This window comes from Lemur catta, chromosome 12 (genome assembly GCF_020740605.2).
Source record: "Lemur catta isolate mLemCat1 chromosome 12, mLemCat1.pri, whole genome shotgun sequence".
In the NCBI taxonomy this organism is placed as follows: domain Eukaryota; kingdom Metazoa; phylum Chordata; class Mammalia; order Primates; family Lemuridae; genus Lemur; species Lemur catta.
In genome coordinates, this window is record NC_059139.1 from 21,329,531 (window position 1) to 21,356,675 (window position 27,145).

General features: G+C 36.6%; 1 protein-coding gene across 1 annotated transcript; it reads left to right on the forward strand.

Moving 5' to 3' along the window:
* The first annotated feature begins 667 nt into the window (after positions 1-667).
* On the forward strand, positions 668-22,954 carry TARS1 (threonyl-tRNA synthetase 1). The gene is made up of 19 exons (XM_045565803.1): positions 668-859; positions 4,466-4,546; positions 7,833-8,023; positions 8,790-8,913; positions 10,082-10,203; positions 10,705-10,822; positions 11,076-11,140; positions 11,223-11,301; positions 12,010-12,156; positions 13,296-13,394; positions 14,409-14,575; positions 15,911-16,073; positions 16,166-16,303; positions 16,671-16,748; positions 16,918-17,018; positions 17,115-17,219; positions 18,498-18,570; positions 21,807-21,921; positions 22,428-22,954. Exons 1-19 carry the CDS (start codon positions 803-805, stop codon positions 22,574-22,576), a joined length of 2,172 nt encoding a protein of 723 aa, XP_045421759.1. The 5' UTR covers positions 668-802; the 3' UTR covers positions 22,577-22,954.
* The last annotated feature ends 4,191 nt before the right edge of the window (positions 22,955-27,145 follow it).

Genomic DNA, 27,145 nt, shown 5'->3' on the forward strand with positions numbered 1-27,145 from the left:
ACCCATACGCATGAGAACCCTGGGTGTCATCGTGGTTATTTCCCTAATTTTAAAATAAAAATTTTATTGTATTTTCGGGGACCCTATGGAAATGCTCCTTAATGCATTATAGACTGGCGGTGGCAGGTACCGAAGAATGTTGGAGGAAACTTTCGTCCCCATCACCACGGCTCGGGTCTTGGGAAGCCTGGATTGCCAATAAGGCTCGATCCATCGCTACAGACCGGGGACCTGGGAACTGGGGAGTGCCCAGCACTCGACACTCACGCCAGGTCAGGTGGCGGCAAAGCCGCAGGAAACCGGGACTCGCCCCAGCGCCAGAGATGGCATCCAGCTCGCCGAACGCTTCCTGGAAGCTTAGATCAAAACGCTCATTTTCTACGGTGGCTGGAAAGGTCCTTGGCTACGCGGCGTAAAGTCAGCCGGAAGAAATGCGCACGCGCATCGAGGACTTCTCGTTCTGGGAAAGGTCCAATCACCCTAGGCGTAGAGTACTAGTTTAGCGTCCGTAGTTGCCTTCGCACCGCGCCCTAATTTCCTGGAAGAGCTCCGTCACTCAACAAACTTTCCCATTGGTTTAGAGAAGGAAGGGCCCGCCTTCTCCACTGTCAATTGGCTGCCCGTTCCGCCGGCAGCTTAGGGGCGGGGTTTGGACGCTCTCAGATTGCATCAGCTGGTCCATTCAGGGACCGCAGGCGCATGCGCACTTTCTCTGGGCGCCCTACACTACATCTGACCGGCTTCTTTGCTCGTCTTATCAGGCCGTTGCTTTCGGCTTTTGTCTTCTCTTCGGGGCTCGCCAATGTTTGAGGAGAAGGCCAGCAGTCCTTCAGAGAAGATGGAAGACGTGGAGAAGCCGGTGAGCTGACCGGTGGGACCCGGAGGCCGGCCTGGGCTTTCCTGGGTGCCGACGCTGCGTGACGGGGCGCGGGAAGCCGGGGGGCGGGAAGCCGGGGGCCCGGGCCGCGCGAGGCGGGGCAACTCGGGGGGCCAGTGGAGCTCCCGGACAAGTCAGAGCCCCCTTTGGGCAGGAGTCACCCATTCATAAAGTAGGATGGGGCCTTGCAGTTCAATCTTTGAGTCTATCTTGTTTTTGCAGATGAGGAAACTGAGACCGTGAATGAGTGACTTGCTCAGAGCCACCCATTAGAAGCTGAGACAGAATCAGGATATTAGGCTTGGGACTTCCAGACTTGTGTTTTTGGCTCACTTTAGGCGGGGGAGATCATGGCAGAGCTTTATTTACCTAATCCATCCTGAGACCCTGGGGGTTAAAGAGCTCCGGTTTAAGGAAGGGAAAAATGGAAACTCCGAAATCTGATCCAACTTGCCCAAGTTTGGGTGGTTTATACATAAATGGTGGAGGCCTGATGACCCCACCTGACAAATTCCAGAGAAGTTACACCCTTTCCCTTTCTGGGGCGTGCCTTATCACAGTCATACATGCTAATCATTTCGCCTTTGAACTTTCTCTTTGGTGTCATCCATTGCTTAGGAACATCTCCCAGGTCACTTTCACGCTGTCACGTTTTAAGTATTCGTTCTTCCCAGCACTGAGCTGCGCCATGCGGTTAGGAGGATGCATAGGACTCAGCCCCTGACTTTAAGGGGCTCACAATCTGTAGGAGATAGGAAAACAGTCATAGTGCTGTGTGATCAGCCGTGTGGGATTACAGAGGAGGAAACACCTAACTCTGCTTGGGAGGGCTCTCGAATTGAGTTTGGAAGAATAAGTTCACCAGGTAAACCAGGCAGGGCAGGGCTCCTGGGGTAAATGTAGGGAAGGCAGTGATAAGGCACAGCAGGGTGAATTGTATCTGTGTACATTCTAAGCTATGTAAATTTAACTTAAGATGATAAATGATGTCTATATATAGACTTTTTTCCATCTTTTTTTTTTCAGGTAAAAATATTACTTACTTTTTTTTTCCTTGATAGGCTATGATCAACAACTTGCCATGTCCATAAATATTCTATGCATTCTTTGTTGGCAGTGATGTGTGGCTAACGAATATATGATTTCTGCTTCTTGTAATAATTACACAATAGTTAATATTTACTGAGTGCTAGCTAATATGGGTCTGACAACTGTATTAATACATTACTTGCATTAACTCAGTCTTCATAATGACTCTATGAACTGGGTTTTTTTTTATTATTCCCAATGTATAGATGAAGTAAGGCCTAGCAACAGTAAGTAACTTGCTCAAACCATGTATTCTGTAGCCAGTACTCATAACCCTGACGCTAGCCTGAGTGAGTCAGGGATATATAGTCCATCAAACTGTTGGAATTCCAGGACATACCTATCTCAGCTGTCAGTCTTGGTTTGAATTTACTTATATTACACTCTGTGTATACTTTTCTGTCAACTCTTAAACATCCCTGAGAACGGTAATTTTAGATTGCTTTTATGTAAATACATAACATAAACTCAGAAATAGAGAACAGTTGCCCACTGTCTTCCCAATTGTTACAGTAAAGAGTTAGTAGGCTCAGGGTTCCAGAGGGACCTGTTTTAACGTCCCAGCTCTACTACTTATTAGCTGTATATGCATGGGCAAGTTACTTACCTTCTTTGAGCCAGTATTCTCATTTGTAAAATGGAAATGTATTTAGAACACAGAAAACCCTTTTGTTAATTCTCTTCCTCTTTTTCACTACTCCTCTTCACTTGGCAAATATCATGTCATCAAAACCAAAAATGTGTTATCAGAAATGTAAACTTACTTAATTCTCTTTCCGTTTTAAACCTGCACAGACAGACCTACAATTTTTATCCTTCTTACTGGGTACTCTTGACTAGTTACACCAATTCTACAGTATAGCAAAGGCAGGTGGGGAATCCTGTAACCCTGTTGGTTACTACCTCATTTGATTAGAATGGACTTAAGTTATGTTCATAATTCATCTGTTGATTATAAATGAACCTTAAGAGTTGATTAAATCCAGACTCCTGGAGTGGGGGAAGTTTTAGCTTAGCATAAAATTAGTTATATTTTTAAATTTAGTTTATTTTTTTAAATTATACAAGTAACATGTTTTATAAGATTTAAAAGACAATGATCAAAACTTCCATCAATTGATAGATGGATAAACAATGGAATATTATTTGGCTAAAGAAAGGAATGAAGTACTGATACATGTTACCACATGATGATCTTAAAATGATTATGCTAATTGAAAGAAGCCAATCACAAAAGAGCACATAGTGTATGATTCCATTTATATGAAATGCCCAGAATAGCCAAATCCAAAGAGACAGAAACCAGAGTAGTGGTTGCCAGGGTCTCAGGAATGAGGGGAAAACAGAGTGACTGCTAATAGGTACAAGGTTTCTTTTGGGGGGTAATGAAAATGCCCTAAAATTGTAGTGATAGTTACACAATTTTGAATACACTGAAAACCATTGGATTGTGTACTTTATATGGGTAAATCATATGGTATATAAATTATATCTTATTAAGAATGTTTTAAAAAATCAAAGATCACAAACATACAAAACTGTTACAAATAAATCCCCAATATAGGACTTACTACTTTAAAACTTTCAATGATATCACTTGCTTCTAATTGAAGTCCACATTCCTTATGGTAACTATTTAAGTGCTTTTTTTCTGTCTGAGACCTAGTCTGTCTTAACTTGCATCGCTTCCTGAAACAATCCTTTTACTTTAGTCAGCTTAGTTTAGTAATTTTCTTTCTCTCTTTTTAAATTTTAGCATTTCTGACAGCAAGCTTATGTGTACATTTCCTTCATTCTCAAAATCCAGCCAGTTGAAATCTTTTCCATCCGTTAAAGTCCTTTAAAGCCCTAACACTTTCTGTGGTCCTTGCTTATTTGACATCTAATCATAGGGCTGCTATTGCTGTCTTTTCTCCTCCAGGAGTTTCTCACACATATATGCCCTTAGTTTTCCAGGAGAGACTAAGTTTGCACAGGGATTATGTCTTATATTTGCTTGTTCCACGGGGTTTAACAAAATACTGTGAGCACATAGACTTTTGGTAATACTTGTGGAATGGATAGATAAATATTGTGTTTAGTTTTTTTTTTTTTCTTCTGGCAATACTCTTACTGGATAAGTTGCATGCTTCTTTATGGCCATATATTTATTATATGGTCCAAGTAAACCTGAAGCAAGAGTCTTGAGAATAGTTGAAATAAAATAAATGAAAATTGAGGATCTGAACAGTGTCAGTAACTCCTCTCTGCTTTTTGAGGATTTGTTTTTATTGTCATTTGTTAACTTGTCTTTGCCAGTGCCAATCTTTCAAAATCAGATTTCCTTTTTTTTTTTTTTTAATTTCGATGGATTTAGGGGGTACAATTGGTTTTTGGTTACATGGATGAACAGATGCTAGAATAACATCTTCAAAACTGTTCTGGGGCCATCATGGTATGGTAGAATGGTGTCAAATAGTATTAAAATATGAAACCTTCATTTCTGTTTTGTTTATTTAGGTCAATGCTGGTGAGGAGAAGCGAAAGGAAGGAGGCAAGAAGAAAAGCAAAGAAGGATCTGGAGATGGAGGTCGAGCAGAGGTAAAGGTTATCATCTTAGAGGGCTCTGGTATAAGGGATAGCCAGTGACAAGGAACTGTCTCAGACTTACCCTGTGTGTAAGGATTCTAGTGGTGTACGTGGGTTTGTAAGATGGTGCTAGATGGAAAAATCAGAAAGAATTAGGAAAGAATAGTCTGAGGGGCAAAAAAGATTTGCAGTTATTTGTTATTGCAAAAGAAAGCAAGTGGAGTATGATTACAAGATGATCTGATTGTGGGGTTGAATATAAAAATCAAAGAACAAAAGTTGGAGAGAAGGGAACTGTGGTGCATATTCAGTTGTCGGATTGGATGCCTACTCTCTGATCATTTCATTAAATGAGATGTTAAGGAATAGAGACTGGGTGTTTTGAGTGTCTGAATACAACAGAAACCAAAGAAAGCTCAGTTCCTCGAACTCCTTCTCACTGTTTCCATCCAGAGGACCTGCCTCTGGGGTTTGGTTTTAAGCCAGGACAAGTCCCCTAAGGGCCTCTCAAGTCTAGAGAAATGCTTTCAGTTCCCTAGGCTGACACCTGACCCATTGAGAGCCAGCCCAGAATCAACTTCCTGGGTGTTTTGCTCTAGGAGGTAGTTAAGCTTGTCTTTCTACTCTATTTTTGAAGTTGACCTGCTATAAACTGTGCTTCACTTTTTGCTTTAGTCATTGCAGCTATTTTATTGGAGACTCTTTTGAAAACTACCAGAAGAAAAAATCACAAAGGAATAGGCTTTTTAGAAGTAGCACAATAAACTGACTTTAAAGAGCCGTTTTTATGAATGCTACAAGTTACTAAATATATGGTGTTTCCATTTACTTAGGAAAGCTTAAAGATGATCAAGTATAGTGTTGCTTGGAGCCCTGCCTAACCAGTTCTCTTATGTGTGGTCGATCTTTTGCCCATTTTACCCCCCTATAATTGTGAGGGAAATTGTTGATTGTGAATTTTTTAATTTGCAAGTAAATGGAAAAATACATGTGTTCCCTAATTTTTTTTTTATACTTTCAATGTAATTGTACATGATGTTCTGTCACAGTTTGAGAATTAGCCTGGAAATGGGAAACAAAGAATGCAATTAGAGGACTTTTCTGAACAGAGAAGTTTGAGTGGGACATGTGATTATGTATGTTTAATGATCAGTCTGGGAAAAAAGAGAGTACGGTGAAGTGTCCAAGACCTTGTCTCCTCCTCTGTGCTCCCGTCATTTATCTACCTGTCTTGTTCCCCTCTAAGGGCCATGTGCAGATCTTACTCATCTCTGTAATCTCAGAGCCAGACACAGAGAGTATCTGCTTAATGAATATTGAATAATTTTTGACACTAAGTTCTTCTGACTAGGAAGTGCCAAGTGGCTATGATGATAAACTGTAGTAGGATATAGAGGATTGTGCAGGTGGGTAGGACTGTATTGGTGCTTTAGAATGGATAGACCCAGGTAATGTGCTTTGGGCTGAGATGTTAACATTGACTGTAGAGTGACAGGCTCTGGGCTTTTCATTAATTCATTGGTTCCTCACCATTGAGGGTTGTGGAACCCTGTGAAATTTTGATGAAAAGTTCCCAAAGAGCAAATAAATGACTAAAGAAAGGGAAGGACTGCTATAGGAAGAAATTGTAAAGATATTAGGGCCTTCTGTTTCAAAAGACATGATTGAAATGGGAAGGAAATTTTGTATAAGGAGGAAAAAAAATAAAAGAACTACTTCACATTGGAAACTTACTGTTTTCTAAGAAGTTGTATTTCGTCGAGCACGGTGACTCATGCCTCTAGTCCCAGGTACTTGGGAGGCTGAGGTAGGAGGATCATTTGAACCCAGGAGTTCAAGGCCAGCCTGAACAGCATATTAAGACCCTATCTCTAAAAAAGAAAATTAAAAAATAAATAAAATTTGAAAAACAGAAATTGTCTCGAACAGGTTGAAAATACAAATATGTACTTTTTTAATGTTGTGGCTATTCTTTTTTTTTTTTTTTTGCTATGATATTTAAGGAAATGTGTGGATAATCATGACCCATAACCACCAGAAACCACCATTCCTAAGCTGGCCAGACAGTGAATCTATATAGTATGGCTGATTTTTGTTTTCTATTATCTCAAGTCAGTTTCTCAGGATTAGATACTAGTTTGTACTCCTTTCAGATTAAGTGTGTTATGTTAATATATATAGAATTTTGGGTAGCATCATCAAAATTGAACAAGTGTTGGCAGCCAAGCGTGGTGGCTCACACCCATAATCCTAGCACTTTGGGAGGCCAAGGTAAGAGCATTGCTTAAGCCCAAGAGCTCAAGATTCCAGGCTGGAGTGAGCTATAATTGGACCACTGCACTCCACCCTGGGTGACAGAGTGAGGGTGTCTCTTAAAAGAAAAAATGTTAAACACGGGTTAAAGCATTTGAATAAATCATGTTATGGCTGATTAATTTAAATCCATATGCAGATAGAAGTTCATGGTAAAATTAAGCCATCTCCTTTTCACACTATCAGTATTCATGTTATTTGAAGATTGTAAATGCTGTAGATGTTAGTAGTTTATTTTGTGACCACAGATTCACTAACTGCTTTTTAAAATGTTTCATAGAGTCTCTGACAGTAGAGGAAGTCAGATCTTTGATTGTTCTCTTTTTTTCTTTCTGTTCCAAACTTTTGGGAACCTCAGTGGGTGTTTTATACAAAGTGTTTTGGTTCATGTTATCTACTATAAAAGTAGTATGGTGCTATTTTGTTTATTTGCTGATTAAATACTACAGGAAAGAAGGTAATCATGGCTTCTTTGAATTCAGCAAATGGTTTACTTGAATGGGAGTCCGTAAGTCAAATGAATTTGTAGTTGTGAGTAGAGATAACAGGCTGACCAGACCATCATCTGAAGAATATTGAAACAAAATGGAGTATTTATAGCTCTATTTGTAAGATCATTTAGTTAGAAAAGATCTGAAGAGGGCATCTTAAAAGAAAAATAAAACCACTTGGTATAAATGATAGCAAAATGGTAATTGTTGTCAATTCAGCATTTTAGCAGCCCAGGTATTTATTATGTTATTTACACTTTCTATTTTTTAAAAAGTTTCTTAAAATAAAAATTATGAGAAGAGGATATTTAATTCCTTTTTTAAACCTTCATTGAGGACCAGATTGAAGTAGTGCCTGCTGGGGATTTTGGCAGCCCATTTAACATGTTGAAGTAATAGTGGGTTTGTGTATCATCTGTTTTAATTATTTCTTTCCCTTTTCTAAAAAGGAAAGCAAATATTTACTGATTATTTCCTCGTTTTTTGTCTTGCAGTTGAATCCTTGGCCTGAATATATTTACACACGTCTTGAGATGTATAATACACTAAAAGCAGAACATGATTCCATTCTAGCAGAAAAGGCAGAAAAAGATTCCAGGCCAATTAAAGTCACGTTGCCTGATGGTAAACAGGTCGATGCGGAATCTTGGAAAACTACCCCATATCAAATTGCTTGTGGAATTAGGTATAAGCTACATTGGTCATCTGAAATGCCGTTTCTTCTTTTCTTCCTGTCCAAACTTTTGATCCTCCAACCTTTATTTCTTTAACTTCAAAACCACTCAAACTGCTCTGACCTCTGCTGCTTTCCCCTCCTTAGAACTCCTGTGGCTTTTACACTTGTGAGGTTCGACATTTCATCCATTGGTGATACTTTATGTTTTATACTGTGTACTAGGGGTCTAAGTAATATTTTTAACCATATTATAAAAATAGTTTTATTAAATAGTCCTTCACTTACCGCTATATGTTATTAATACTGTCATCTTAGGCATTTATTCTGAGGTTAGCATTGCTTCTCAAAGAAAGGCTCTGGTACACATTTTAAGCTGGAGGAGGAGCAGAGAGGTTATTTAATAGGCCTTTTTTTTCCCTTTTAGGTTTTAAATATCTTGGCATTGTAGAAAATTGATTTGGAGAAATTAAAAGATTAATCAAAGCACTGTAAATTGATTTTGCTTATTTATCAGAGTTGCCGTGTCTGTTTAAATAAGAAGTATTAAATGTCAAATAATAGTGTTCTGAATTTTCAGGGTCTTTCTGGTACATTTTTTGGATTTTGTTGCTTTTTCCATTTTATTTTGGAAAGATATAGATGCATCTATATAAAAAGGATATATAGTACTAGTATATAATATAATGTTTATTTTTCTGTTCTTAGAGTGAGTGTTGTGCTACAAGAGATTATTTAGAGTCTTCTGTTTTTATATATTTGTGTATATTTTTTTAAGTCAAGGCTTGGCTGACAATACCGTTATTGCTAAAGTGAATGAAGTTGTTTGGGACCTGGACCGCCCCCTGGAGGAAGATTGTACCTTGGAGCTGCTCAAGTTCGAGGATGAGGAGGCTCAAGCAGTAAGGTTTTATGTAGTAGTCATTGAATTTTAGGATGAAGATGCACATTTGCAATCTTCTCAAGCTTATTACCACTGCCACTGGGTGGCTAAAATTTATTGATGTCTTGTCATATTTAAAATCTTCTGTTGTGTTCTTTGTTTAGACAACATAATAAAAGTGCTTGTCTTAGAAAATTAAGGGGTAAAGTTGAATAAATTTATTTTCACTACTAGATACTTCAATGGGGAAAACGTTTTGGGAATTTTATTAAAAATTGAGTAAGCAAGTAAAAATTGTTTTCTACATTCTCAGTGAGCACTTCAGCAAGTTGCATATATTTAACAGATAAATTTGAACATTATTTAAAAATACTCCCCTTATTGGACAGTTTATTTCCATATTTTTTCTCAAGAGTGCAGATCTGCTGGACAGAACTATAAAAATCAACCTGCATTTGATGGCAAATTTTTCTTATTTCCTTATGACTATATTACCATATAAAGGGAAAATAAAGTATTTTGTTTTAGTGATGTAGATCAGTGGTTTTCAAGTATATTCTGGAGTCCATAAGTTGTTGATGAGAATTTTTTAATATCACTTTGGTATCTTAATAATAAATCTTAGAACATTGCTTTGGATATATTCTGACTCATCTGAATGAAATCAAGTACTGCTATTGATTTCATCTTCTCTGTGTTTTATCATTGTGTTGTGTGGTCAAGTTGTACTACCTTAGTTGTTTGGGGCTGATTAAGGAAAAACTCTAATTCTTAAGTCATGTTCCATAGCCAACTGTGTGTCATGGTATCTGGGACGTGAGGCTATGGGCATATTGACTCAAAGAACGTGGGCCATTGTAGTCAATAAGACAGTTAAGTTGTGAGTAGCAATTGTTTTCAGGGAACAAAATCCATCCCATTTAATTAATGATGCTGGATTGAATATAATTAGCTTGAAAACAACTAAACTGGATGATTTCTAAGATATAAATACAATTTAGTAATTAGAAGCCTTTTAAATTACTTTGGCTGTGGATAAAATCACACTGTAGTTTATAGATTTGTAAATTTAGATTTTTATGTATTGAGTTTATTTATAATTTTATCTGTCTAGTTTCAAGCAACCACATTAATTTACAACTTATATGCCAAGACTCAAACCATCCCATATTTCTTTAAATTTTCAGGTGTATTGGCACTCAAGTGCTCACATAATGGGTGAAGCCATGGAAAGAGTCTACGGTGGATGTTTATGTTACGGTCCACCAATAGAAAATGGATTCTATTATGACATGTACCTTGAAGAAGGGTATGTTATGTAACTGGATGAAGAAAAATAAAGTCTGAATGACTGTAGGTCCATAACTTATTTTTAAAGATCTCTTAATAAAGGAAGAATGATATAGAGCTCATTGCTTCATAGTCACCAAGTATTCCCATTATCAAAAGTTGGAATGTTGCAATTTACTTGAAGTAGTAGAGGCTTTAATGAGATCTCTGCTCTAGCTTGATGAAGGTAGAGCCCTAAACTATGTTATGAAATAAAATGAAACTGGTCCACTCCTCTCCTTTAAACCTGGTTAAAGTTAAGGGGTCATTAATGGGAAAGGTCTCCATGATGACCAACGTAGAAGCCACTGAAGATATAAAATATAAAAATAACTTATAAAAATGTTTGGTTTAAAATTCTAATATATGATGTAAAGATCTAATTTTTTTACATTAAAACCCTTAAAATATTCCAAATAAACATTTCTTTAAGCCATGGTGTGATTAGAATGGAAAAAGATCATACTTTCTTCTTCTTCAGGGGTGTGTCCAGCAATGATTTCTCTTCTTTGGAGACTTTATGTAAGAAAATCATTAAAGAAAAACAAGCTTTTGAAAGATTGGAAGTTAAGAAAGAAACTTTACTGGAAATGTTTAAGGTATATTGAACCATAATGTATGACCTCCACTTTTATAGTATTTATTAATGTTGCTTCAAGTTGTATCACTAGGGTTTAGTGTACTATTAATATTTTGTTCTTTAGAAAAAGTTAATGTTTTTAAAACATGAAATATTGATAATTTATATTTATACAATGCTCTGATAAGTAATACTTTGAGTTATATTTTAGCTATAGTATTTAGAGGTAAAAGGAAGGTTTTTTTTAAAAAAATCATTTTTCCTGTTTTCAGTACAATAAGTTCAAGTGCCGGATATTGAATGAAAAAGTGAATACTCCAACTACCACGGTCTATAGGTGAGAATATCAAATGTCATTAATTGCATCTGGTGTGTATGTTATTTTGTCTCTATTAAAATTTCTTTCATTTTGTCTTTAGGTGTGGCCCCTTGATAGATCTCTGCCGGGGTCCTCACGTCAGACACACTGGTAAAATTAAGACTTTAAAGATACATAAAGTAAGCAATGTACTTTTAAAGACTCTCTGTATAAACGTATTTGTCTCATATACTTGTGTGTTTAAACTTCCATTGGTTTCTCTTTTCTACTATTTTTTCTTGCACATGCAAGGATGATGTCTTTTCTCATGCTGTCTACTAACTGGGTGCTATATGTCATCAGTCTTTTTTATCTCAAAGTATTTCACCATCACCAGAGCAGGCATAGAGGGATGGAGCTTTGGGGGAGTCACAAAATCAAGCACTGGTGGGCCATCGTGGCTCTACAAACTTTGAGACTTTGCTGTAGGAATATGTGGTTTTGCCCTTTATATGTCTAAATTAATATTACCCAAGTTGTTCTTTTTAATGAAACTAATCCTGCCAGTTTTATACTAGTTCATAAACATTTTATAGTGTTTATTACAAATGTACTTTAAATCAGGATAGCAATTGAGTCATTTCAAAGTTTGTTTGTTGGCTCATTTCCGTTTTTCCTTAGTCATTTTGTGAGAAATGCCTTTGCTGTCAGAGTAATGTTCGTGGAATTGTGGTTTGAGGGGTATTGATGCGTGGGCATTTTTTGAGGGAAGAAAACAGCCAACTTCGTACTGCAGAATGAGTCTGACCCACCCTAGTTAGGCCTCAAAGCAATTGGGAGTTAAAATAAGTGCAGTGTTTACAAATATGAATGTTTCATGGTTAATCCTTTTTTTTTTCTCGCCCTAGAATTCCTCCACATACTGGGAAGGCAAAGCAGATATGGAGACTCTCCAGAGAATTTATGGCATTTCATTCCCAGATCCTAAAATGCTGAAAGAATGGGAAAAGTTTCAAGAGGAAGCTAAAAACCGAGATCATAGGAAAATTGGGAGGGTATGTTAAAGTCTGATGTGTCTAGACTGAGTTTTCTTCAATTTCATTTGGAATTTAGCTGTATTAACTAGGGTTTTCATTTTGAAGTGATGCTGTAGCTTTCAAGTAACTATGGTACTATGTCCCATGTGAGCTATAAATGCTAATTATCCACATTATCTTTCTGAAGTGTGCTCAGTACCACACAAAAATACATTTTAACTACAAAAAACTACTTTTATTGAGAACAAATGCTGGTGACCTACAGTTTTCTGTAAGAGAAGTATAGCAGCTTCATAGAGCTGGGAGAACTAGACTTTGGAAACTGTCTAGTCTCACTGACCCATTTTAAAGATGTGGAAACAAAGTCCCAGGTAGTTTAATTTGCTTTTGCCCATGGCAACACAGCAAGTATTGGATTCTGTGCTGTCATTTCCTTTACCCATTATCTCTCTATCCCTGAATGGCCTCTAAACTGGAAGTCAGGTTTGATAACATTCTCCGTTAAAATAGGGTTTTCTCTTTGCCAGGGGTCCTTGGCTCTTAGGTCATGAAGCTTGAGCTAGAGGCAGCATCCAGTGCCATCTCCCTTGACTGCCTGGCATTCCAGCCAGCAACGATTGTCGGGCCCTTCCCTGAGAGCTTTGGGTATTTGGTGAGGGAGGTGGTGAGCAAGGAGGCAGGAGGCTGTGATTCTTCCACCATCACACAAAGCCAGCCAACTTCATCTCCATCATCTGTTTTTTGTTACCAGTATCTTTTTCCCAGTCTCCTTCCTCCCCCTCCTATTAAAAAAAGAACGAAAGAAAGAAAATTAAAAAAAAACACTAAGATCTTGGAGCTCTGAGGAATTAAAAACCTTGAGAGCTACTTTACTGGTAGTAAGAGAATTGAGTCCCTTGCTCCACGTCACTCTTGGGTAAGCTTGACAGGATTGAGGAACGTAATAGGGAATGTACTTGTGCTAAGTTGTAAATCAGCTGCTGTTCTGTGCCATTAAATTGTACACCAGAAATATTGACATGGGTTTTTTAATTCAGGATTGGCATAATTGAAATATGAGATATCATGACCATATTCTGAACTCAAGAACACTGCAGTTTATGTTGATGGTATGTACCTATATGTAAACATTCTTTTGCTTTTTTTTTTCTACCCAGGACCAAGAACTGTATTTCTTCCATGAACTCAGCCCTGGAAGTTGCTTTTTCCTGCCAAAGGGAGCCTACATTTATAATACGCTTATTGAATTCATTAGGGTAAACCATATTCATTTTCTTCTGAAGATTTAGGATATAGGATGATTTTACTAAATAGGTCTGTGAAAGGAAAGATAATCTCTATTTGAGAAGAAATATATGAAACAATAAATAAAGGTAGAAGTCTGAGGTCTCACAGACTTTCTAATATGTGATTTTGTCCATATACATGGGTAGATATTGCAGAGGGAAACTGGTGAGGTTGAAGTGGCACCTGTAGTCCTTTACATAGAAGCTCTGTGCCCTCTTTGACTTTGACCGTTCATTTGTGTTTTCTTTGAAAAAAACAAGTTAGTTTTTACATTGCTTTTTTTTTTTTTGTAAATTATGAAATGTTGCAAGCATGAGTTTATAGAAAATAGTATAAACAATATCTTATGTGCTCACCACCCAGATTTAACAAATATTTACATTTGGCTATATTTGTCTCAGATTTTTTGTTAAAGGTATAAAAAAAAGTACACGTACAGTTTTTAAAAAGCCCTTCTTTAGGACCCCTTTCTGATTCATACCTCTCCTTTTCTAAAAGAAACTACTATTTTGAAATTGGCATGGATTTCTTTTGTCCATGTTACCTACATTTACTCCGTGTATATATGTACTCTCAAATTATTTATATGCTTATCCATTTCTGATTAACATATGAAGCCTCATTGTGTATCAGATTGTACTGTTTTTTTTTGATACTTAGAAATCCAGATTATTTTCACTTATTATATATTATTTCATTACATAACTACCACAGTGGGCTCATTCCTGTATTATTGGTCACTGATGTGTAATTGTCCCACATTACTAACCATGCTGCACTAGCATTGTTTTTATAAGCCTCCTTATGTACATATGCCAAGAGCTTCCTATTTGGTGTATACCTACTAATGGAACTTCTGAGTCATGGTGTATATGCATCTCAAACTTCACTAGATGGTATAAAATAACTCTTTAAATTTTTACTCCCACTAGAAATGTGAGCACTTATTTGCCTACGTATGTATTCTGTTTGTTTTCTATCAGAGTGAATATAGGAAAAGAGGATTCCAGGAGGTAATCACCCCGAACATCTACAACAGCCGACTCTGGATGACCTCAGGCCACTGGCAGCACTATAGTGAGAACATGTTCTCATTTGAGGTGGAGAAGGAGCTATTTGCTCTTAAACCCATGAACTGCCCCGGACACTGGTATTCAGCAGCTTTGAGTTTCTGTTGAAGATTTTCACATGCTATAATTAGTCCTAGATTACTTTGTCTCCTTTAAAAGAATTTTTGTTAAAAACAAATTATGTAATCAGAAGAGTATCTAAATGTAACATTATTATTGTATTATAATATCTTCCATGCCTGGTTAGTTCCTTAGATCTTTAGACATTCAATAATGGCACTGGGGTTATAGCAATGTAGAAGGCAGAATATAAAACAGGGAGAATGGATATAGAGTGTAGTTAATTATCTAGGTTTGTTTTTTTTTGTTTTAAGAATCCTGTTCTGGCCGGGTATGGTGGTTCATGCCTGCAATCCCAGCACTTTGGGAGGTCAAGGCAGGAGGATGTTCGAGGCCATAAATTTAAGACCAGCCTGGGCAACATAGCAGTGAGATCCTGTCTGTGTAAAAAAATTTTAAAAAAAGGAAAAAAGAAACCTGTTCTATCAAAACCTACTGCTGATGAATTAACATCCTTGGAAAATCTTTCCTGCCTGAGGCTGCTCCAGGATGTTGGGTAAAGAGCAACTTCGGGGATACAGGTTGCTCAGTGTCCGCAGCTCCTAGGACCCAGGTCTATAGGGCAGAAGAGGTGAGGGAGGAAGAGAGGAATCTCCATGAAACGGCTGGGTTATAGGTCAGGAAGCCAGATGAGTTTATTCTTTGTTTACCAGATTATTCTTTTTCTTTTTTTTTTGATATGCTCTCTTACCCAGACTGGAGTGCAGTGGCCTGATCATAGCTCACTTGCAGCCTCAAACTCCTGAGCTCAAGCAGTCCTCCCTCCTCAGCCTCTGGAGTAGAGACAGGGTCCAGCTATGTTGCCCAGGCAGGTCTCAAACTCCTGGCCTCAAGTGAGCCACAAGCCTAGCTGAAATTCTTCAGTTTCTGAAGCACCTTCAGACTAACAAGGAAACTGAAGCACCTTTGGGATTGACAAGAGAGCAAATCTAACGTTAATTTCCAGTGTTAAAAATGATTTGTATAGAGCTAAGATTTTTTTTTTTAATATGAGCCCTTAAAGGCAGTCCTCAAATTAATGGAGATATTGAGCACAAGAATTTGACCTCAGGCTTATGGGAATACATTTTTTACTCTCTCTTAGCTGCTGTTGGTTTTATTATAATTTGCTGTTTTATTCATGCAAGTACTTCTGTTGCTATATGAAGCCCAGAATTTGAGGAATGTCATTTGTATGGCAAGTGGAGTCAGTGGCTTTTTCACAGCTTTTCATGAAATTAAATGTAATATTAGAAAAGCAGTTTTATTCTTATAAAATTAAGTATCAGTGGATTTTACTTCTCTTTTTTCTTCAGCCTCATGTTTGATCATCGGCCAAGATCCTGGCGAGAGTTGCCTCTGCGGATAGCTGATTTTGGGGTGCTTCATAGGAACGAGCTGTCGGGAGCACTCACAGGACTCACCCGGGTACGAAGATTCCAGCAGGATGATGCACACATATTCTGTGCCATGGAGCAGGTATGAGACCCCTCGGAATAAAATACTTTGAAAGAAGTGTCAAGAAAGTCAAAGAAAATAACCACTGTTTGTTTGTTTTTTTTAATTTAAAGATTGAGGATGAAATAAAAGGTTGTTTGGATTTTCTACGTACTGTGTATAGCGTATTTGGATTTTCTTTTAAACTGAACCTTTCTACTCGCCCAGAAAAATTCCTTGGAGATATTGAAGTATGGAATCAAGCTGAGAAAGTAAGTGGTATTTTTCAGCATTCTTCGAATACTGTTTGACTGAAATTGGCTTGTTCTGAGATGTAAGAAAGCCAAATCTCTTTAAATGGATAAAAGCAAAAGAAAATTGGAAATGGTTCCTAGGCTTGAGTAAGCTAGTTTTTTTCTGTATGATTTTGTATTTCAGAAATGATTGAATGTTTTAATTTTTTTTTTCAGGTTTTGAGCTTTAAAAGGGATTTTGTGGAAAGAATGTTTAGGTGGACAAAATTATAAAGCAAAGAATAGTGATCCATGAAAGTAATCATGGTATTTTTAGTTTGAAATTAGGCTGGAAGAAGGGAAGTTACAGATGAACAGAAATAAATTACTTTTGCTTTATCCTTAGCAACTTGAAAACAGTCTGAATGAATTTGGTGAAAAGTGGGAATTAAACCCTGGAGATGGAGCTTTCTATGGTCCAAAGGTCAGTACCAAAATATATTTGGGTAATGTGATTTTCATTTGTGGGTGAAGAAGAGATTACTTTAAAATAAGTTGAAAAAAAGAAAAAAGGAAAATCAGCCCTAATTTAACTAATGAGCTGAGATTTAATATCAACAGCATCTCATAATAACCCAGTCTTTGCTTCTTAGATTGACATACAGATTAAAGATGCGATTGGTCGGTACCACCAGTGTGCAACAATCCAGCTGGATTTTCAGTTGCCCATCAGATTTAATCTTACTTTTGTAAGGTGAGTTTCTGGTGTCTGCCCTAAATATTCTTCTTCAGGGACATATAAGGGAAAATATGTATATAATAAGGCAAAACAAATTTTTTTTCTTTATAGCCACGATGGTGACGATAAGAAAAGGCCAGTGATTGTTCATCGAGCCATCTTGGGGTCAGTGGAAAGAATGATTGCTATCCTCACTGAAAACTATGGGGGAAAATGGTAATTTTTGTCATTGTTTTTGTCTGATCAGTATAAATTAGCTAGAAGAAATGTCTACTATCCAATTTAGTTAGGAGATAGAAAGGGAGAATGATTTCAGTTGGTCACTTCTAATTAATGACAAGTGTTCACTAAAAAGTAAGGAATCACAATCTAAACTCAAATTTTTTAGCATTAAGGATATTCGTTATAAGCCATGCTATTATTATTTTAATTTCAGAACTTGATTTATTTGAATGTTATGTAATACTTTCTAATTAGGAATTATTATTGAATAAGAAGTGTATTTGTTGTTTTGATTGTTTCTCAAGTAACTTAACTTTGTTTTGGGATTTATATGGCTTTTGCTGTTTTTGACTGAGTAAATGAGTTGTCTTTTGACTTACTTTTGTTCAGCCTTGCTGATCACCCTAAGCAAGTATTTTGGCATCTTTTAGAAGACAAGCATTTTTTAAAAAACATGCTAAACTGATCAGCGTTTTGTGATTCGTTTCTATAAGGTTAAGTTTTTATTGGCAAGACATGAGCCAATATGACAAAATGACTTATTTTTTAAGCAGTTTTGTCTGGGCCCACAACACAGTTGACAGCAGCACAGGGTTATAAATTAATCATTTGTAGAGCCTGCCATATTAATTGTATTGATTTAAAACTTTTATAAATTTTGAATTGGTTTAATCTTACACATTGCTGTCATTTCAGTTTTATTTGAAATTGGTTAGTTCATACATTAGGGGAATTTTTCGTACTGGTCAATGAAATAAGATAACTTTTTTTATGTAAGAGGTAAAAAACTCTAGTTGTTACCAAGTACCATCACCAGTTATTATCAATTACAACTTGCTGAATGCTGCTAAAATGATCTTGAATAAACTGAAGGCACTATGTCCCCAACAAAGAATAAGTAATAAAATAATCTTGAATAATTCATCACTACGTGCAGCTGTTTAACAATTTGTTTAACCCCTCTCGTAGCCAGTACATGGGGTTTTGCTGTGTGATGTATTGAAGTGTGAGGCCTAATCTGTCCTCAGTTTGCTTTGCTATATGCTCAGCAAGGCAAAGCATAGTTATAGATTTTCTTTATGTGTTAGAGTTAGTTTTTTTCTGAATTTTGTTCCCTTAATTTTTATTGAATCATTTTTTAAAAAACTAAGTTTTAAAAGTAGCCCTTACATGTTTTTGGAGAAAGATATTGAAGAGTGGACTAAGAAATGTACTGTCCTTGTTTAGTGAGTATTCCCAGATCCACGTTAAATATTTTTTTTTCTTTTAAAGGCCCTTCTGGCTGTCCCCTCGCCAGGTAATGGTTGTTCCAGTTGGACCAACATGTGATGAATATGCCCAAAAGGTAATCTTTAGATATGACTTTTCTTTCAATTTAATATCTATTGAAGCTTTTCAAATCCTATAAGCCCTGTATTCTTAGTAAATCAAGCTTGTGATATCAAGAAATAACTATTTTCAATCTGTGATAAGCCTGAATAGATATTACCTCTTCAATGCTTTTCCATATTGTTTCATGATCAGAAGACATATTTAGGTAATATTTTATATATACTTGTATGTTTTGGTGTTTAGTATTTTAAAAAACTAAATTAGCAAATATTGAGTACCTCAGTATGATATGTTTTTCAAATGCAAGATACAATTTAAGGTGCTCTTTATCAAAGAGTAATTTTGCTTCATTTTTATATATTTTTTTATTTTTATTTTTTTGGGCTAAGAGTCTCACTCTGTTCCCCAGACTAGAGTGCTATGGCATCAGCCTAGCTCACAGCAACCTCAAACCCTTGGGCTCAAGTGATCCTTCTCCCTCAGCCTCCTGAGTAGCTGGGATTACAGGCATGCGCCACCATGCCCGGCTAATTTTTTGTATATATTTTAGTTGTCCAGCTAATTTCTTTCTATTTTTAGTAGAGACAGGATCTCGCTCTTGTTCAGGCTGGTCTCGAACTCCTGAGCTCAAATAATCCACCTGCCTTGGCCTCCCAGAGTGCTAGGATTACAGGCGTGAGCCACCGTGCCCAGCCTTGCTTCATTTTTAATGCAAATTTATTTAGCTATTTGAATCTTTTTCTCAGGTTAGTTGCATAACAGACCAATGTCTTGCTTTTCTGCCAAAAAACTCACTTACTAACAAATGTATAGTAATTTACTGTAAGCTGCTGGCTGGCTGAAAAAAAAATTTTTTTAAATAGCCGTTTACACTTCACCTTAAAAGCTAGAATAATCTGTTCTGCTATAGTGGTAACTCCATACTAAGGAATTTCAAATGATTAAAAGTTGATCAGTGAACAATACTGTAACATCAAAACCATGATGTTTTCAGATTATCTAAATAAATTGCACTCAGGTCTTAACTGTCTTTAGGAAGTAATTGGAAATTAAACCAGCCAATAAGTAATGTATTTCTATTACTGCAGACAGTAATTTTATTTATAAATGATGAGAGTCAGTGTTCCATGGTTAATTGATTGCATTTATTTGCATTATAAAAGCTCACACAGTGGGAAAAAGTTCTGTATTAGTTAACTGAGTTCGCAACTGGAGCAGTACTGACCTCCCCCCTCCCTCTGGGGGTGGGGTGGTATTTGGAATTATGTGGTGGTGAGGTTTTCATTTGGAGGCAGGGAGGTTGGTTATTTTGACTTGAGGAGAAGGAAAGACAGGACACCACTATTCATACTTAATGACTAGAGACCAGAAATGTTAAATACTGCAATTATTGGGCCATTCCCTGGTTGCAGAATTGCCCATCTCGTACAAGGCACATATTGAGAAACCAAAAAACTGGTGTTTTATTCTTTAAAGTTACAGTTGAAGGTATAGACTTATCCTGGCCCTCTAATTGTTAAACTCTGTAGAACCCTTCTGAAATTTGTGTACTTTTAAAATCATAGCAGTTTAATTGGTTAATGATCATTAAGACATAAAAACCTATTAGTTAAACTAATGCTTGTGTACAATACAGTCAAAGATAAAGGTAATTTACATTGTTTCAAAAAGATATTCCCCAAGGACATAAACTTTGGCATTCACAAATAGTCCTAAGTTTACATATAACTTGGATTTGAAAAATTAGTGTGTTCTAAATTACTTGGAATATTTTTCCATAGAAAGTTGAAAGAAATAATTGAGTACCTAGGTCAACCCAAGAAAGTTAGTTTTACTCATGGTACTTAGTGGAGTACTGATAGTTACTATTTCACTTTCAGCCTTACCTAAGATGTTTTCATGGGAAAATTGATTCTGCATTTGACCAAGACTTCCAGAAACTCCTACCCTTCTCCTTAGTGCTCTGGGTGGAATTGTGGTAGTGATTCTGCTTAGCAGAAACTTTGTAACCTCTGTGTTTGCAAAAAATGGACAGGTTTGGTCACTACCTATGGCTTTAAGCTAAAACCCAAGGATACTGCCTCAATGGCAGAGATGAGGAAGGAACTTCGGCTTCCAACTTTCCTGTCCTTTCTTTGCATTATTGGCCACTATAACTGTTTTCAACCAGATGTGGGGTGATTTGAATGTAAAATGACAAACTCTCAAAGCACATTGTTTATGAGCAGAAATATATTTTTTCATAGTCACTCATTGTTAATTTGCTCTAAATTATTTTCAGACTATTAAATCTTTATTATTTTATTTTAAATTTAAGGAACTAATTAATGCCCAGGAGAACCTGTTAAACTTTCTGATACTTGGAAGTTAATATTTATGCACTTGAAGACCATTTCTTTGAAGTGTTGATTACATGGTATTTTTCATTTCTGCAATCTGAGGTTCATGTGAAGTGATAGTGGAATAAAATGGTTCATTTAGCTCTTTTTGTCACTTTAATGGTAATTGGTTTTTAGGTGGATGGAAAATTTAATCTAGTTTATTTAATCTAATTTTAAATTAAAATTTGATCTAGTGTATTGCTTTTTTAATTATTCTCAAACCTGATCTTTAAATTATTCTTAAATAATTCTGTTTAATTAGGTCATTATGCACAGTATTAAAAGACAATTTTATATGGCAATTTATATTCCATTTTTTAGGAACAAAAAAGAAGCTGTTGGGATGATTTTAACCTATTGTTTGTGCTATCAACATTTTATTATAAAAACTATTGCACACATAAATGGCAGCAATGGATGGATCCCTGTTACCAACTTGCAGCCTATTTGTGGGATCAGAAATAATGTATTCTCTATTAAACTGTAAATCCATCATTGGATGTTATATGAAAGATGATAAACTATTTTCTGGCAACAGTATCAGGAACTTGAGATATGTTTGCAAAGGATTCCTTTCCCTTTATAATGTATGTTTTAAGAGAGCTGATTGAATTTAGTTGATTGCCTAAATTCTGATTTTTAAGGATTTTCTAAAACATTTCTCTCTCGAGCAAAATAGATTATTTTGATTTTTTTTAATGTAGGCCCAAGTCACAAATTAGTAATACATACTTTAATGTATCTGTTAGCATTCCTTTTTAATGCTTGCATGATTATCTAAATCCTATGTTGAATGAAAGAAATCATTTAAAATCAAAATATAATCCTAATTTTAGATCTGATGAATTCTATATCTCTGTTTAAATAGGTACGGCAACAATTCCACGATGCCAGATTTATGGCAGATATTGATCTGGATCCAGGCTGTACATTGAATAAGAAGATCAGAAATGCACAGTTAGCACAATATAACTTCATCCTAGGTAAGAAAGGAAACTTACCAAAGAAAATTTGCCAAACCTTAGGGAAATCTACTGAAATCTTGAGGCAAGCTAAAGTGAATTGTGCTCAAGAATCTATTTAGTTCCTTCCTGTCCTGATTCTTAAACTATTATGTTTCTTCAATTATATAACAAAGGAAAATTTTGGTTTGGGAAAAAAAAAACCTTCAAAGGTTTGTCTGAAAGTTTTCTCCCTTCACCTTATATTTATTTACACAGTAAGTTTTTATTAAGTTGGCTGGATTAAGTGACTCAATAAGCACAGTAGTTTTAGGTATTGGAAAGTGGTTTTTATCTATTTTTTTAAATGAATAGATTTTTAAATCATGTGCCCAACTACACATGGTCTCCTGTATACATTTTATTTAATGTGTTAGAGGCTGCAGGGTAGCTTTTGAGTCCCAGGATCATTTCTATTCAGATGTTCAATATGAATCCTTCCATATCTTTAGATTAAGTCTAACAAAGCTTTATGTCTTTTGTTCTAGTTGTTGGTGAAAAAGAAAAAAACAGTGGCACTGTTAATATCCGCACAAGAGATAATAAAGTCCATGGGGAACGTACCATTTCTGAAACCATTGAGCGGCTGCAGCAGCTCAAGCAGTGCCGCAGCAAACAGGCAGAAGAAGAATTTTAACAAAGTACTTTGCCCAGATTGGCTTAGTGGAAACGGATGAGCTGTGTTACCGTTATATTAACCTTGTACTCTGGAAGACATCAATTTATATTGAACTTGTAATAGCTTGGCAGAGTCTACATAGGTAACTGCAGGATCAACCTTTTTGAGCTGGACAGATTTTAGAAAATGTGTATTTGACGGAGTTAATTAAAAAGAGACCCATTAAAGTGATTTTATTCATTAAATATCTGAGCACTGGAAATAAAACGTGAGGAATGCTTTTGTGTAATGTGAGAGAACTTTTTTGTAAATTTAATGTGGTTGAAAAATAAAATTTTTAAAATTCAGTTAATAAAAAAGTAAAACTAGAATTGGATCATGGTGTAAAAATAAAAACTTTCATTCATGGAAGTTTCAAGCCTGCTCTGTCCCCCACATGTATACACACACACCCAGAACAAATTGTGTGATTGGTATTTATCCTTACAGTTTCAGAACAAACATGATGCAGCTGGGTGGAGGGGAGGTAGGTCTACAGCATATGCTTTTCTCAAACTGGGATGTGAGCTAAGTGCTGGCTCATCAGTTACGGGATAAACATTTTTTTTTAGTGTCATTTTTACTTCTATTTGAATGAATACCTTTTCAAACAAAAACTACCATGGATCTCTTGTAGAGTAGATTAGCACAAATTTTTAAGATAAAGGATGAATCTTCAAAGAAATACCTGTTTATGACAGACAGTTCTGGGCCATAGAATTTGTTATACAAATACTCTATTCTCCCCTAAGGGATCATTTTCAAATTTTTCTGCCAGTAAATGGTGACTGAGAACAACACAAAATAAGGAATTCCTCATGTGGGTATTTATTAATTCCTCCTTAATATAATCATTTTTAGAAGACAACGTCTTGTCTGTTCTATAATAACCACAAATAGCTTGTTTGCAAGGACCACTTCAAAGAAGCCAATTTGCATAGATTAATCCTCACTTTAATAAAGGAGATAAGATCTTTAATCACAGGGAGTTGTCTTTTGAAACTTCATAATTAAGCCTTGCTTCTGAATGTCTTTAAGATTTAGCCTTTGATTTGTAATTTTTATATTATCTTGAGGGAAACAATTTTATATTTAAACTAGACTTTGCATTCTCATACCACAATTTTGGATCAATTTTAAAACTTTTATTTTTATTTCTTTGTGTATCTTAGTGGTTTTTCTTCAGTTTTAAAATAATATTGCAGAATCATTTTGAGTGGTTTCCATTATATGTGGTCCAAAGAACAACTATGGTTTAGATTTTGGTTTTGGTACCTGTCTTCCACTTAAAGCAACAAATGGCTTCTGTAATACATTAATAACTTCCCTTGCAACATTTAGAGAAGCTTTATAGATCTTTCGAAACTTAGGATATGAAAGTATAATGAAAACAGGTTGGCAGGACTGGGAATCAAAGATTTCTCTTTAACACCTGCTTAGCGTAGTCCTCATTTCTAGAGGAATCATGAAAGAGCCCTTAGAATTATGGGGTTTGCCCCACCAAAGCTCTTATCTCTAGTGTTTTGTTTTCTTCTCTTTACTGGAGGGCAGAGACTACTGTTTACTGTCATATGCATCTTTAGATGTTCTGGCACATGAAGACTGAAAGAACACAATTGGTAAACTTAATTGAGCATCTAGCCTATTATATGGTCTTAGTAATCAATATACAGGAACAGTTTGGGAAAATAACACATGTGCAACTGCTGTGTAACAAAATTTGTAAAGACAGATTTTGTGAAGGAAAGAAGTAAAACTCAAACCAAATGGTGAAGGAAGTGATGACCAGGGCAAGAAATTTGGGAAACAATCAGGAGGATTATGACTTGTCAGGAGTATAGAGCAGTGATGTTAGGAAGTTGTAGGTAAGTGAAAGGGGTGAAGTTACCTGGAATTTTGGGCTGAATTCAGACTTGAACCCTCTGATAACCTTGTGTGCCCCTCAATCTTGCTTCACTTCCTCACCTTTACTACAGCAATGGACACCTGCATCTCTTCAAGCCTCCTGCATCCTAACTACTAGGTAAGTGCCTCTCATCATGGGCATATGAATCACCAGGAGATGGCGTCAAAATACAGACTTATTCTAGAGGTCTGGGTCAGGTTGGGGATACTGCAATTAACAAGCTCCCAGTTGATGCAGAGTAGACTTTGTGTCTACTCACTTTGAGTAGAAGGCTCTCATTTTCTATTCTACCCTTATTCTCTTCTGCCTTAAAAGATCAAATAGCGATAAAAGACTCATAAGGAGACCAACCTCTTGTCCTTTTGACCCTCACCTGACTTCCACTTGCCAAGGCAACCACTTTTAGACATGCTGGTGTATTGTTCTCTTCCTGTTTCTAAGTACTATTTCTATCTCTTGATTCATAACTTTTATTTATTTTATATTTTTGCTGTTTTTTTGTAGAGACATGGTCCTGCTCTGTCAGGTCTAATGCAGTGGCCCAATCATAGCTCACTATAGCCTTGAACTCCTGGGCTGAAGCGATCCTCCCAACTCAGCCTCCCAAGTTGCTAGGACTACAGGTGTGCATTATCACACCCAGGTATTTTGTCTTTTTTTGGAGAGATGGGGCTGGGCTATGTTGTCCCAGGCTAGTAGGTGGTCTTGAACTTCTGGCCTCAAGCAATCCTCCTGCCTTGGCCTCCCAAAGTGCTGGGATTATAGGTGTAAACCACGGCAACCAGCCAATTCATCACTTTTATTTACTTAATTAATTACTTTATTTCTTTATTTTGAGACGGTCTGACTCTGTTGCCCAGGCTGTAGTGCAGTGGCCTGATCATAGCTCATTGTAATCCTAAATTCCTGGGGTTATGCGATCCTCCTACCGGGGTCTCCCAAAGTGCTGGAAATTATAGGCATGAGCCATCATGCCCAGCCCTGATTCATCACTTTTAGAATCCCTCTATTGACTTCCTGTTTCAGAAAATGAGGGATTTATTTCATACCCCTTCATTTCCTCCCTCCATTCTTCTAATGTCATATTTCAACTTTTTGTTAAATTGGTATTAGGTGTCTTTGTTATGTCCATAAATATTACGCTCTAATAAACCAATTAGTATTCTATCGTAACCGGCTCCAGGAACAAATTTTAATGACCCCTGTGTGTTTTTTATAATTCCCTCCTTTAACTAACTACTTGACATTTTGAGTTGTTTTCCAGAAATGATGGATTTTCTGCAAGACAAAGGAGCTGAGAGTCTGAAAGCCCCAGGGCAGACTTCCTGATGTGAAGACTCACTATCCCCTTCAACCTTCCAAGAGGCACTTGGCCTCTCTTTAAAAAGCCGTTTTGTTGGGGAGAGGGATTTGAGGCAGCCTCTACCTTTCTCCAGAGAGGACAAGTCTTTTGTATTAAAAATTCCTTTCTTCCTTGGCAATCCTCCTTGTCTCAATAACTGGAACTTTGTGTGATGAGGAACTGGACCCAGGCTGAAAACACACTGCAGTTTCAATAACACTATGATTACATTTTCTGTAGTACAACTTTTTGTATGTGTTACTGGAGTGAATAATTCTCTTTCTTTTAAAATGTTTTCTTTGAATATCTGACTGGAACAGTTTTGTTTTATACCTTTCATTGATAAGGAAAACCCCCGTCTATTACTTGGCGCATCAGCCACCTGAGACCCCTCCAGTGCTAGAACCTCAAGGTAGAAGAGAACTAATTCTAGCTATGCTCTGGGATGATTTAGAAAAACCATAAAAACCCACACATCAGCATTTAGGTAAAATTTCCCTCCCTTCCTCCGTCCCTCCCTGCCTGCCTGCCTTCCTGAGGCAGGCAGAATAATGATTCCCCAAAGATGTTCACATCCTAATCCCTGGAATTCATGCATATGTTACCTTATATGGTAAAAGGGACTTTGCAGATGTGATTAACAGCCTTGAAATGGAAATGGGGGCGTTATCTTGGATTACCTGTGGAAGAGTGAGGTCATCGTGATGTGATGTGAGGACTGGATCCATTATTGCTGGCTTTGAAAATGGAGAAAAAAGGCCACAAGCTAATGAACACAGGTGGCCTCTAGAAGCTAGAGAAGGTAAGAAAACGGATTCACTCTTAGACTCTCCAGAAAGGAACCAGCCCCACACTTCTCCCCTGCCCTCCCATTCCGATCCTCCTTTGCTGAGTAATTAGGTACAAATAATTAGATATTTAATCTAGGTGAGACTGAACAAAATAGGCATTTTACTCTCAAATAGGTTTAGAGAAAAAAAAGTTCTTTGTAGTATTCTTGGAACTTTTTTCTTTTTTGTTCTTTTTGTTTGATTTTTTAATTTTTTTCATTTTGTTTGTTTTATTTTTTTTAATTTTTTTTTGTTGGCCTTGCCTGGCAATAAATATTTTAATTTTTAATTTTTCTTATTTCATTTTTATGATGACAAATAATTTTCAAGTTTTTTTTGTTTGTTTGAATACAAAGCTAAACCACAAACAGGTACAATCAAGACATTTTATCTCACATTTACACACTCCCGTGGGATCCTCCTTCCACTGGCTGACCCCTGGCCAGGCTGGCGTGGGGTGGGGGGAAGAC

What these genes read in the sequence shown, in the direction of transcription:
- TARS1 (XM_045565803.1), top strand. Translation starts at nt 803, where the DNA reads ATGTTTGAGGAGAAGGCCAGCAGTCCTTCAGAGAAGATGGAAGACGTG. An exon ending in CCAACTACCACGGTCTATAG is followed by an intron (nt 11,141 to 11,222) that starts GTGAGAATATCA and finishes TTTTGTCTTTAG; the next exon opens with GTGTGGCCCCTTGATAGATC. An exon ending in ATGAACTGCCCCGGACACTG is followed by an intron (nt 14,576 to 15,910) that starts GTATTCAGCAGC and finishes TTTTTTCTTCAG; the next exon opens with CCTCATGTTTGATCATCGGC.